This window comes from Bufo gargarizans, chromosome 1 (genome assembly GCF_014858855.1).
Source record: "Bufo gargarizans isolate SCDJY-AF-19 chromosome 1, ASM1485885v1, whole genome shotgun sequence".
Lineage (NCBI taxonomy): Eukaryota > Metazoa > Chordata > Amphibia > Anura > Bufonidae > Bufo > Bufo gargarizans.
Window position 1 is genome coordinate 543,313,723 of NC_058080.1, and position 14,507 is coordinate 543,328,229.

At 43.5% G+C, this 14,507-nt stretch overlaps 1 protein-coding gene across 1 annotated transcript in view; it reads right to left on the minus strand.

The window, feature by feature from the left end:
- Positions 1–7,549: 7,549 nt before the first annotated feature.
- Positions 7,550–14,507, minus strand: part of CLTCL1 (clathrin heavy chain like 1) — a 71,059-nt gene continuing 64,101 nt past the window's right edge. The window contains exons 31-32 of the mRNA XM_044275543.1: positions 13,426–13,501; positions 7,550–10,778 (exon numbers count right to left, since the gene is read on the minus strand). Of these exons, the coding sequence (XP_044131478.1) occupies positions 10,642–10,778; positions 13,426–13,501 (213 nt within the window). The 3' untranslated portion in view covers positions 7,550–10,641. The remainder of the gene's footprint in view (positions 10,779–13,425; positions 13,502–14,507) is intronic.

The following is a 14,507-nucleotide window of genomic DNA, read 5'->3' on the forward strand; positions in this document are numbered from 1 at the left end:
TTGTTCTTTTCAGCATCAAAAGGGTTAAATTCGCAGTGGTGGTACACCACAAGTCCCAGCAAGCCACAGCAGCACAGAACCTCTTTGCATGCAGTCACAAGCTAAAATGGCTGCATGCAGGGAAGTTCAGCCTCTTCCTGTGCAGCTATAGCGCTGCCATTGTCTGGAGTGTTGTTCCAGCCAATCGCAGTGCTGGCAGGAGACCCAAAATACTGGTGTCCCCTGCCTCACCTCGGATGTGACCAGTGCTGAACTGCACAGTCCCCTGACCTCCTCCCGCCCCTCAGCTTCTAACAACTTCCTGCGCTGCAATGGTGTCATTGATCGGCCAATTGCAGCACTTGGAGCTGCAGGGGGGCAGATCGGCACCATGCTGCCCTTACCTGGCATGGCTGCCTGCCAGTAAGAGCAGCCATGGTGCCGCGATTCCACCCCGATCTTCCCCCAGACCTCATGAAGTACATATACGTCATGGGTCTTTAAGTCCCGTCCAGATATGACGTACATGTACGTCATGTGTCCTTAAGGGGTTAACTGACTTATTCAGCCTTCTCTGTTTACCTGCTTGCCATCAACATTGCAGCAGTGACCAGGTCAGTTTGATGAATTGCACACCATTTAGGCTGTTCTGACCTAGCAGTTGGGAGCAGTGGTTACATGAGAACATGCACACATGGCAAACAGGCTTCTGACAGCCCATCCAGACCACAACGTAGAAAGGATTGTTTGATTTGCCGACAAGCAAGTTTTGTTGTCCTCCATCCAGATACATGTGGCACCTTCATTACACACCCGTCTCTGGAAACTTGGCGTCACAGCACCCATTATGCACCCTGCCAGTGCCGCTTTCGTTTGCAGCAGTGTCATGAAAAAGAAACCTTGACTGCTACAGACTGAAACCTTATCTTTAGGCCCCTTGCAGACAAGCGTGTCATGCTGTGAGTCCGCAGCGCACCTCCCGTCCTGAACTCCCAGCACTGCCGTGGTCACATAGCATTGTATTAATTTATGATGCTATGTAAGGCCTCTTTCACACTTGCGTTGTCCGGATCCGGTGTGTACTCCACTTGCCGGAATTACACGCTGGATCCGGAAAAACGCAAGTGTACTGAAAGCATTTGAAGACGGATCCATCTTCAAAATGCTTTCAGTGTTACTATGGCACCCAGGACGCTATTAAAGTCCTGGTTGCCATAGTAGTAGTGGGGAGCGGGGGAGCGGTATACTTACAGTCCGTGCGGCTCCCGGGGCGCTCCAGAATGACGTCAGAGCGCCCCATGCGCATGGATGACGTGCCATGTGATCACGTCATCCATGCGCCTGGGGCACCCTGACGTCACTCTGGAGCGCCCCGGGAGCCGCACAGACGGTAAGTATACTGCTCCCCCGCTCCCCACTACACTTTACCATGGCTGCCAGGACTTTAGCGTCCCGGTAGCCATGGTAACCATTCAGAAAAAGCTAAAACGTCGGATCCGGCAATGCGCCGAAACGACGTTTAGCTTACGGCCGGATCCGGATCAATGCCTTTCAATGGGCATTAATTCCGGATCCGGCCTTGCGGCAAGTGTTCAGGATTTTTGGCCGGAGCAAAAAGCGCAGCATGCTGCGGTATTTTCTCCGGCCAAAAAACGTTCTGGTCCGGAACTGAAGACATCCTGATGCATCCTGAACGGATTTCTCTCCATTCAGAATGCATTAGGATAATCCTGATCAGGATTCTTCCGGCATAGAGCCCCGACGAGGGAACTCTATGCCGGAAGAAAAGAACGCAAGTGTGAAAGAGCCCTAAGGGTACTTTTACACTGGCGTTTTTGCTGGATCCGGAAGGGTTCAGCAAAAACACTTTAGTTACTGTACAACCATCTGCATCCATTATGAATGGATCCAGTTGTATTATCTTTAACGTTGCCAAGACGGATCAGTCATTAACTTTATTAAAAGTCAATGGGGGAAGGATCCGTTTTCTATTGTGGCTGATTGTGTCAGAGAAAACAGATCCGTCCCCATTGACTTGCATAGGGGTAATGCCGGATCCGTTTTGCGTCCGCATCCCAAGACGTTAAGCAAAATACAACATGTTACGGTTTGCTCTCCGGTCTGGGAACGCAACTAAACGGAACGCATTCCGTTCTGATTGACAATGAATGGGGACAAAACTGTAGCGTTTTTTTTTTCTGGTATTGAGCCCCTATGACGGAACTCAATACCGGAAAACTTAAACGCTAGTATGAAAGTACACTAACCCTTACAGTTTTGGAATGTATTAGATGACACTAAAATAATGCTGTCAAACCTGCTTTTACTGTGGAGTGACACACAGCCCCAACTGCACGACAGTCGGTCACTCTAGTACTGATACGAGGGACACTAACAGCTCAGAGATATGTGCAGGACATCCTGTGGCAACATGTATCGTCTCTCCTGGCAGCACATCAAAATGACATTTTTCAGTAGGATAATGCTCACCTACACACAGCGAGGGTTTGCCAGGAATGTCTTCTTCACAATGCAACACTTTACTTGGCCTGTCCAGTCACCAGATTTATCACCAACTGAGCATTTATGGGACCAGCTGGGACACCAGCTTTGGCATCCGAGGAGTGTGCATGATCTACAGGCCAGGCTGCAACATCTGCTGGCAAATGTTCTTCAGGATACCGTACGGAACCTGTATGCCATGCCAAACCAAATCTCATCTTGTATCCAGGCTAGAGGTGACCAACAAGGTCCTAGAGCCTCCGTTGAATTGTACAGTTTTCCCCAATAAATGTATCCTTTCTCTCTAATATTGTAATCACTTACATTCACACATAGAAAGTTTCAAGTTAATCCAACAACTCATTCTTGGTGCCTTTTCTTTTTGTGTGTACCTTGATCACCAGGTAGAAGAGCTGCTGCCCAGCACTAGGGAAGCCAAGGAGGAAGTAGAAGAGCTGCTGCCCAGCACTAGGGAAGCCAAGAAGGAAGTAGAAGAGCTGCTGCCCAGCACTAGGGAAGCCAAGGAGGAAGTAGAAGAGCTGCTGCCCAGCACTAGGGAAGCCAAGGAGGAAGTAGAAGAGCTGCTGCCCAGCACTAGGGAAGTCAAGGAGGAAGGAAGGTGCATAGCCATCTGATGTAATAGCTGACTGGAACCACGACTACCTGCTGGGACCCAGAGCAGGGAGTATTGAGTACTAGTTATGTACTGCTGCCTACATGAACAGTCAAAGCTGATGTGTAAAGTCAGGTACAGAGAAGCCAGAGCCTATGACAGCTGAGAAATGATACAAGCATGTTCTTTTCTAACTCTCAGACTATAAAATACAGCGCAGGTAAGAAAGTCATTGACCATAGAGCTAGTGAAACATACACTTTATGGACAAAAGTATGGTGACACCGACACGAGCTTTTATGACATTTCATTCTAAATCCATAGGCATTAAAGGGGTTTTCCACAGGATAGGCAATCAGTATCTGATTGGCGGGGGTGCCAGAAGGTGGACCCCTATCAATCAGGTATTTTAGGAGGCTGCTGCCTCCATGCACAGCACAGCCCTATTCACTTGACATGTGACCGATGGAAATGACCTCAGTGGAGCACTGAAGCCTCTTGAAAGAGGGGGTGACCTTCCCTATGGATAGGAAAACCCGCAACAGTCGCATTAAAACTGGAAAAACCCTCTCGAAAGTATCACTTTTTTTATTGTGGATTTTAAATTAATGTCTGAAGTAAATCTAGTTAACACACAAGTGCATTTTTAACCCCTTCATGACATAACTCATTTTGGGGTACATAGCACATGAAATAAGTTATTTTATTTTTAGGGAGAAAGATAAAAGCAGCCATTTTAACAATTGTTTGGGATTTATTTTTACGGTGTTCACTGTGAGGTATAAATAACATGATAACGTTATTCTGTGGGTCACTACGATTAGAATGTTGCCAAATTTATATAATTTTTTTCTCTACTCCCTGCAGCCTGTCAGATCACCACTGCCTCCCCTCATTTTTCAGGTTGGCTGAGGTCACAGCCAGCTGAAGGGGGAGGGCTGCTTTAACTCTTCATATCTCAGGCTGCATAGCAGCTAGAGATATGGGACTGGTATTGCTTGAAAGCGGACAAGCTTTAAAACACAACCAGAATTAAACAGGATTATCTCCACTATATCAGGAGATATAGCTATTATTAATTGGGCGTGGAGTGAAAGCCAAAACCTGCTTTCACTCCCGACCGGATTTCTAACAGCTATATCTCTAGATGTAGAGGAGGCAAATGCGATTCTGGTCTTGCTTAAAAGCATAGATTGGCAGCTTTCATGGCGCATATCTCTAGGTGCTACTAATCCTGAAAGATGAGAGGTTAATCAGCCCTCCCCCCGCTGCAAGAGCTCTGCACAGGCTGAACAGTAAGGCCCCTTTCACAAGGAACGAGATTTCCACGCAGTGCAATGCGTGAGGTGAACGCGTTGCGCCCGCACTGAATCCGGACCCATTCATTTCTATGGGGCTGTGCACATGAGCAGTGATTTTCACGCATCACTTGTGCGTTGCGTGAAAATTGCAGCATGTTCTATATTGTGTGTTTTTCACGCAACGCAGGCCCCATAGAAGTGACTGGGTCTGCGTGAAAATCGTAAGGATCTGCAAGCAAGTGCGGATGCGGTGCGATTTTCACGCACAGTTGCTAGGAGACGATCGGGATGGGGACCCGATCATTATTATTTTCCCTTATAACATGGTTATAAGGGAAAATAATAGCATTCTTAATACAGAATGCATAGTATAATAGTGCTGGAGGAGTTAAAAAAAAAATGTAACTCACCTTAATCCACTTGTTCTCGCAGCACAGCTTCTCTTCTGTCTTCATCTTTGCTGTGCACAGGAAAAGGACCTGTGGTGACGGACCATGTGATGAGCGCAGTGACATGATCCATCACCATGGTAAAAGATTGTGTGATGGACCATGTGATGAGCGCAGTGATGTCATCAAAGGTCCTTTACCCAGGTCCTGACGGAAGAGAAGAGAAGCCGGGCTGCACGAACAAGTGGATTAAGGGGAGTTACATTTTTTTTTTTAACCCCTCCAGCCCTATTGTACTATGCATTCTGTATTAGGAATGCTATTATTTTCCCTTATAACCATGTTATAAGGGAAAATAATACAATCTACAGAACACCTAACCCAAACCCGAACTTTTGTGAGTTTGGGTACCAAACATGCAGATTTTTCTCACGCGCGTGCAAAACGCATTACAATGTTTTGCACTCGCGCGGAAAAATCGTGCATGTTCCCGCAACGCACCCACATCTTTTCCTTAAAGGGTTTCTCCGGTAATGCTTTAAAATGGTCGCTAGCAACCTAGAATGAGAGCGGGATTGGTTGTCTCCACATGCAGATGGGTGAAGCCTCACTACACTTTGACACTTGCATATACTACATTTTGGTGAGTTTTCCGGTCAGGCTTCTCAACCATGATGACGTATTGTAGACACAATTACATCACATTACTATCTATTGTAGAGCAGTGCGGTGTGTAGAGAGGCCCCATCCCCCTCATCCCCATAGGCAGCTGGTGGCTATTTGAAATAATTCCCGGAGAATTCCCATTAAGTCCTTTTCTCAAATCCCAAGCAGAGCTCAGCTCAGGCAAAGCAGTTTGGGGGGGGGGGGGGGGGGGGGGGGGGGGTCAGTATTGAGTTGGATCCACCTTTGCAACTAAAACAGCTTCCACTGATCTGGGAAGGCATTCTACAAGATTTTTTTGTGTCTGAGAATTCTTACTCATTTATCCAGAAGAGCATTTGCGAGGTCATACACTGATGTTGGACAAGAAGGCCACACCATCCTTCACTTGGCATTGTGCTTGGTGATGTAAGGCTTGCATACAGCTGATCGGCCGTGGAAACCAATGTTATGACATGTAGAAGTTTTTGTGCTGATGTTAATACCAGAGGACGCCACAGCGACCACACTCTAACTTTACATGGTGTTCCACTTCATGGCTGTGGTTCCTAAACGCTTTCACTGTGTAATAATACCACTCGCAGATGATTGTGGAATATCTAGAAGGCAAGACATTTGACAAAATGAATTGTTACAATGGTGGCATTCTAGTACAGTACCACATTCGAATAGCTCTAAAGAATGACCCATTATTTCACAAATGTTTGTAATGGCAGACTGCATGGGTAGGGGCTGGATTTTACACGTGTGGTAGTGGGAGCAAATAATTTACCAGAATTCAGTGTTTAAGAGGTGTGACCTAATACTTTTATCAGATAGTCTAGATCAGGGGTGCACAACCTTTTCTGGTTGGGGGCCACATTGTCAACCTGAACCAATTCCAAGGGCCGGAAAAAAACTTTAAAGGGGTATTACCAAGTGAAATACTATATTTAAGGCATATTGAACATACAGTATATATTATAAATGTCTAGTTACACTTCCAGAACTCCCATCAAATGGGACAATACATTAAAGATTCATGTGAGCAGCCACAAGACATAGACATACATGTCTGCTACCAGGTGGTTGGGGGCCGCATAGAATGGTATTGAGGGCCGCAGGTTGTGCACCCCTGGTCTAGATCAACTTCCAAGCAACCAAGACTGAAGAAAATACATTTCAGACAAGGCTACATTAGGTTACATTTGAACTAGTTTGTCGAGTCAATATTTCCATAACTTTTAATCATACACTAAGTAGAGCAGTGAAATAATGTTTATCCTAAATTATATAAAAGCTAATAAAAATAAATTAACTGCCTGGAGCTTTAAAGGCCAGCATTGGTCATGAGTTTCATATTAACCATTAACAGCATAAAACAGTGACTCCTGCTTTATAAAGAATGGGGGAGATTTATCATTTCCCTACGCCATTTTTCTGGTGTAAAAAAGTTGAAGCCTCATGTTTGCGGCTTTTTAAATGCCACTGCGACAATTTAGTTGCAACTGGCATTTCTACGCCACCCTTGGCATTTTTTTTTTTGAGAATGTGACGTGACAAGGACAAGGCCGGGTATGGGGCAGGGCCAGCAGGCCTGGCACAATTATCTTCTCTTACGCCAGTCTTCTAGAGCAGCAGTTACTCAACTCCAGTCCTAAGGGCCCACCTGCCGGTCATGATTTGAGAATATCCCTGTTCTGAAGCATGGACACTGGAGTTGAGGAATACTGTTCTGGAGTAAATGAAGACTGAAATCCACGGCAGCTGCTGCCATAGATTTCAGTTTAGGTGCATGTACTGCCAGGGATGCACCTAATTTATGATTAGGCCTGTGCCTAGCCACAAATTAAGCGCAGTCTCAGTCAAAAACCCTTTTGTCTTCATATACAAGTAGGCAGAATCCTGTCCATTGAATTGGACAGGGAGATACCAAAGGGATGACTTAAACGTAACACTTCTCCTTGTGCGTGACTTTTTAAAACTACGATTTCTCTGAAATACCAGCGTTTCAGAGAAAAACTGTTCTTTGTAAGAAGGGCACCATGAAACTGACAACAGGGTTCCTTTAACAGTTGCAGGCTTATGTAGTGTATTTTTTTGATTTTTCTTAAATGCACATATAACACTAATATTTAGGATTTATTCAAATGGAGGTCAGAAAATACGGAACGATTTTCATTGAAATTTTGAACAGCCCATAATTTAGTACATATTCTATTGAGGTTCCAGTTTTAACCATTACATATGCAGGCAGAGTACATGTAATTCAGCAGCCATGGCATTCTGTACACAAAATACAGTAGGGACAGGGATCATCAGCATACACTCTTATAACTGAATGCTTAACCCATTATATTTATGATTAGCACAACATCCATAGCCATAAATTATACAGATAAATCTAATTTCAGTACATAAAATGATATGGATTAACAGGCATAGACCAAAGTCAACAAGTAAAATTTGCAACACTAAAAAACCCATAAAAGATGAAAAGAACACTGAGGTGGTCAGTACTGTGTCAAATTAGAAATTCATCAAGCAAGCATCTAGCACTTTAAGTATGATTTTCAAGATCTGACTTTGTGCATTAAAAGGTGTGGTTGGGGTCCTTAAAATCAGATTTGGGGGGGGGGGTCCCACATCCGGCAGCCCCATACTTCAGCCCAGCTGCCATTCAAGTGAAGGGTAGATGAGCTGCAATAAAGCCAATATAGTCACTACAAAGTGGATGGAGCTTTTGGCTTCATTCTCTGTTATTAACTGCACTTTGATCCCTGCATGTAAACTTTCAGCGTGGACTGATGACATGTCCCCAAGTAGTTACGTGTGATTTGGAACCATGTCACCACACAGGCCAGTCATTGGCTGCCGCGCAGACATGACCATATCCATGCTGGAATCGAAGCACAGTTAGGAAAGCGATAGATAGACCCACAGAGCTGAAACAGAGTGGCAGATAGCATGCAAGTATGCTTCCCTTCTCAGGTCCAGTGTGGTAAGGTTGTCTTTAAAAAACATATCCGTGTTGAATTCCTTTTCAATGCTCACCATGAAACATTTTTTTAATTTCTATAGGTACAACATTTTGTGCCATTTAATTTCTTAGTATAGCCTTATATGATGTCACAGCTGTTAGGACACAAAGCTCAAATCCCCTTCATAGACAAACTTTAATGGCTTCTCCGAGTTCGCGGTACTGTTGGCCTATTCTCACCACCAGGATCATACAGTTTATATGTTAAATTCATTACGCAGTACACAGTCACCTATTAACAGGCTTGTCTGATTGTTTTAAAAGTGAAACTACAGTAATAGTTATAAAATAAAGAAACCCCAAAAGGTTACTTACCAAGGTACCAGCCAGTACCAATGCTCCCTTCAGATTCCTATTTGAAAAAGTTTTTTTTAATACGCACATAGGAATACTGAAGCAAGCAAGTCTTGCGTCACTTCATTTTAATGCTGTACGGAAACAGCATTAAAACTGAAGTTTTTGAATGAATCGAATTCGGATCTTTGACCCAAAGCTCGATTCGCTCAAACCTAGTTCTATCCTCCAACACCCCCATGTAAACATGCAAGCGGTTTAACAGAAAGGAGGATAACAAGCTGCAGTGGCAAACGGGCAAAATGACCAGACGTCATGGCACACATTCACACTTTAACACGGATGAAATAGGCTCAGCATTAATCTAATGTGTATGACTTCATTCCAGCCTATTTGAAGGCTAAACGCCTAATGTTGGTAAAACAATTTACAAAAATTTGTGTTATTGTCTTTTGTTTTTTGTGAGGGAAATCAGGAAATGATGCACACAAAAAATAATAATCTAAAAGCATTTTTTTTCTTTACTGTTGGGTTCTATAGGTGTATTTCCTAGAAGTAAAACCATGAAAAGCAGATTAAAATGCTTTGTGTGAACCTATACACACATTTTTAATTGCATCTGCTCTTCAACCACACCACACAATGTTACATTTTAACTTTCAAGCTCTTTGCATTCCTTTCAGGGTAGACCTCTAGAATTTGAGCCATGGTTGAACAGATCTCTCAGTGGTCTCTACACAGGTTCTACATCCTAACCAAGGAGGACATGCACATCAAAGTATACATGACAGAGAGAAGTGTTTCTCTATTGTTGCAGGATGTGTACAGAGCACATGCTTAGTCTCTAGGGCGTTAACCTCGAAGGGGGTTAAAAACAAACTTGAAACATGAAAATGTAATATGCCGCTATAAACGTACACGTATGAGAATAAAATGTCATTTCATAAAAGTTGTGTAGCACAGGTCAGGAGAATATAGTATTCACATTTACAGCCGACATTACACACAGTCTTTGTAGTATGACCTGGTGCCGAACTATATGTCAGTGGAGTAAACATTAACCGGAACGGCTACAATGGACGGCCTATTCTCACCTGCATGGAAATTAACCCTACTTTTACTAAAAGGAGACCTTCACATATTTCCATGTTGTATTGCTATTGAGGTCATGACACAGGAAACCTTGTCTTTCTTCTGTAAACCATTCTGATCAGACACACAAAGGGTAGAGCGAGTTTAAAGAGGTTTATACTTTTACTGTATTTGATATTATGTGAATTGTAGCAGGCCAAAACTGCAACACAAGCAATGCCAGTCTAACATAAGCCTACTGTACAAGCTTTAAACATTGGCATGGTTCCTAAACAGTACCCTTTTTGATAACAGCAAGAAAACAGTTGATAAGATATTGTAAAATGTTACACGTTTGCGAATAAAAGTTTCTTTTTTTTTGTGACTCCAGCTCCAGTATATAGAGATGGAAGAAGAAAGGGATATGCATCTCGCGTGACTGTCCATTTGACCACTTAAGGTGGATTAATGATGCAGCGGTTGGCAAGGGCTTGTGCACGAACATGAGCTGCCATGTTTTGTGTTGAGCGATATACAGTACGTAATGGTTGCTCCGTTAGCACAAGTAATAGTCATTAAACCAGTAGGGACACATCAGCGTCAGGCCATTCCCTTCATACAGAAAAAAAATAAAAACACAAATTTCATGAACTATGGTAGTGAATGGCTGAAAAGCTGCCTGCCCCAGTGAAGTCTGTAGAGCAAATGTAATAAATAAAGGTGTCCAAGATGAACTACAGTCATCTCCTGAAGTGTGGGCTAAACTGTTCCTCCAGGGAATTCCATGTGGAAAAGGAAAAATACTGCTTATTACATGTTGAACCCATAGCCAGGAGAAACAGAAGGGGGAGGTGGAGTGAATGTTGGTGGTGCTGTATATCCATACGCGAAGCCTGGCTGCGGTGGCACCACACCACTAGGACCTGCGGTAAGCATCAGTTGTTGACCTGCAAAGAAAGAGGACTGCTGTAAGATAAAGTGGACTTGAACCACTAGACTAATATTTAGGCCACATTTTAGAAATAGTGGAAGAGATTTATAAAATTGATGAACTTAACACTTTTCTAAAACAAGCACCAATAGCTGGAAATGACAACAGCCCTGCGGACCATACCTAAACTCTGGGATACGGATCACAGCCCCTAGCACCTCATGGAGGGTGCTGTAGGTGATTTAGTGCCAGCTATATCAGGAATACATTAAAGGGTTTCTGTCACCTGAAAAATGGGTATTAAGCTGGCTGACATTATGTGCTAATGTCAGCTGAACATAACTATATTAGTGACATCTCCCTGCCTGAAGCCATTACTGAGAAAAACAAACTTTTATAATATGCTAATTAGCTCCTAGAGGCTCCTTTTGCCCACCTATTTTCACGCCCTTCTTCTCTTGATTGACAGGGCAGCGCTGCTCTCCTCTCGCCGGTCGTGTCCACTGCGAAAATCCCGCGCCTGCGCAGTCCCGTTCAGTATTCAGCACAGGCACAGTGAGGGAAGGACGCTCGGCAGCTGCTGGTTTCCTCACTGCGCCTGTGCTGATTACGGCAGAGTGCTCCCGAAAGAGAAGACAGCCGGCATCGCCGAGAATGAGTAGATTCGAGTGACTGGATCCTTCTATGTGGTAAGTATATTCCTTGTTGCCCAGTGTTTATTCCCACTTATACCACCAATGATCAAGGGGGAAAATAAACTATATTTTAGAAAAATAAAATAATATATTTATAAAAACACTATCACCAATTAATCAAATTAATTTGGCACAAGATTATATATATATATATATATATACATATACACACACACACAAATTAATTTGATATACTGTTTATAAATATATTATTAGTATTTGTTTTTTTTCTAAAATATAGTTTATTATTTTCCCCCTTGATCATTGGTGGTATAAGTGGGAATAAACGCTGGGCAACAAGGAATATACTTACCACATAGAAGGATCCAGCGACGTCACTCGAATCTACTCCTTCTCGGCGATGACGGCTGTCTTCTCTTCCAGGAGCACGCTGCCGTGATCAGCACAGGCGCAGTGAGGAAGCCAGCAGCCGCCGAGCGTCCTTCCCTCACTGCGCCTGCGCCGAATACTGAATGGGGCGGCGCAGGCGCGGGATTTTCGCAGTAGACACGGCTGGCAGGAGAGTAGTGCTGCCCTGGCACTGTCAATCAAGAGAAGAAGGGCGTGAAAATAGGTGGGCAAACGGAGCCTCTAGGAGCAGGTGCAACGCCCCCACCCCTGCTCCTAGAGTATAATTAGCATATTCTAAAAGTTTAATTTTTCTCAGTAATGGCTTCAGGCATGGAGATGTCACTAATATAGTTATGTTCAGCTGACATTAGCACATGGCTAATGTCAGCCAGCTTAATACCCATTTTTTAGGTGACAGAAACCCTTTAAAGGGATTCTGTCACCTGGATTTTAGTGACAGAGCTTTTAACATCATCACATCAGTCTGCTCGTTTTGTATTAAAATATACTAGTATTATTTCCCTAAGTGTTGTCCTTTGTCTAGAAAATAGTTTTTTTTTTATATGGTAATTACACGAGTAAGGAGCCCAAGGGGCTGTCCCTCTGGCCGTTGGAGCCCAGACGCACCCCTTCTCCTGTAGCCCAGCACCGCCCCACTGCTAATTTATTCACTCCTCATTGCCGGCTGGCGCATGTACAGTGCTTATGGCTCAGGGAACGCATTCCGTGGATACACATGTCAGCGCCTGGAATCGGCCTCACAGGACGCACTGCACATGCGCCAGGCGGCAATGAGGAGTGAATAAATTAGCAGTGGGGCAGTGCTGGTCTCCAGGAGAAGGGGAGCGTCTGGGCTCCAACGGACCGCCCCTTGGGCTCCTTACTCAGGTAATTACCATATTAATAAAAGCGATTTTCTAGACAAAGGACAACACTTAGGCCTCTTTCACACTACAGTATGTTGAATTCAGTGTTTTGCGTTCCGTTTTTCACGGATCCGTTGTTCCGTTTTTTGCTTCCGTTGTGGTTCCGTTTCCGTTCCGTTTTTCCGTATGGCATATACAGTATACAGTAATTACATTGAAAAAATTGGGCTGGGCATAACATTTTCAATTGATGGTTCCGCAAAAAACGGAACGGATACGGAAGACATACGGATGCATTTCCGTATGTGTTCCGTTTTTTTTGCGGACCCATTGACTTGAATGAAGCCACGGACTCTGATTTGCGGCCAAATATAGGACATGTTCTATCTTTTCAACGGAACGGAAAAACGGAAATACGGAAACGGAATGCATACAGAACACATTCCGCTTTTTTGCGGAACCATTGAAATGAATGGTTCCGTATACGGACCGTATACGGAACGCAAAAAACGGACCGCAAAACGGAAAATAAAAACGGTAGTGTGAAAGAGGCCTTAGGGTAGTGATACTAGTATATTTAAATACAAAACGAGCAGACTGATGTGATGATGTTAAAAGCTCTGTCACTAAAATCCAGGTGACAGAATCCCTTTAAATATAGGTGATGATACATAATTACAAATAAATCAAGCAATTATGTGACCTCTTTCCAGCAAGAAAAGATGAATGCTTCTGATTCTGGAATACTTACCAAATACTATTGGAGTGGGCTCTGTTACTTGCTCTTCTTCCTTTCTCAAACTCTCTGCAGCATGGAGCTTGTCTACCTGTAAAGAGAATAGAAGCTAAAAATCAGACTTGAATCTGCTAAAACTGTTCTGCCACAATGCTTCCAACTATAAAAAATTACATACTTGAGGAACACAAAAAAATTCCATTGTTGTCATGTGTAAGGGATTTTTGGTTTTTAAATACCGATGGCCTATCTGATTGGTGGGGGTCCGACTCCTGAACCCTCGCCAATCAGCTAGCTCTTCTTATACACTTACTGTAATGTTCGCCATAAAGACAGATTGGGGAAAATTTATCATGAGGGGAATATTTGCAGTCAGTGTTGCAGTAGTCTATGTTGGAGTACTTTGCACCAAGTTTATCAAATGTTGCATGGTGCTTGTTAAGTTTGGTGCATCTTTAAACCTAACACTTCTCTAAAAATGTTACTCCAGTTTTGATTTACTATAAGTAGGTGAGAAGGTGCTTTAATTTTCTATAATCTATAACTTACAGTACTAGGTCATTTTGTAGTAAAGTTTTTGTGGTTAATATCCTGAAATGAGAACAGACGTTTTTCCTCTCCAGTTTTACATAAACGTTTACAGTCTGAAAAACTTCTGTGTGATGGCTGTGAGTCTCAGTAGTGATCTGTGATGCTGCGAGTTCCTGCCCGACCGTGGGTCTAGTGTCTGTACTCACATAATGCTGTGAGCATAGGACAGTAAAGCACAGTGGGCAGGAACTCACAGAATCCTAGATCTCTATAATGCAGTAAATTCAGGTTAGATGAGCAGCAGGCGGTTCGGAAAATGCAGCTGTCACATGGATTGTATTTTCAAAACTGAACAAGCATGTGTGAAACTGGCCCGATACTGAGCATAAGGCCACTTGCAATTATTTTTTTCCGTTTGCATTCCACATACGGACCGTATACGGAACCATTTATTTCAATGGATCCGCAAAAAAAAAACGGAAGGTATTTCCGTTCACAGATAGAACATGTCCTATTATTGTCCGCATAACGGACAAGGATAGTACTGTTCAATCAGGGGCCAGCTG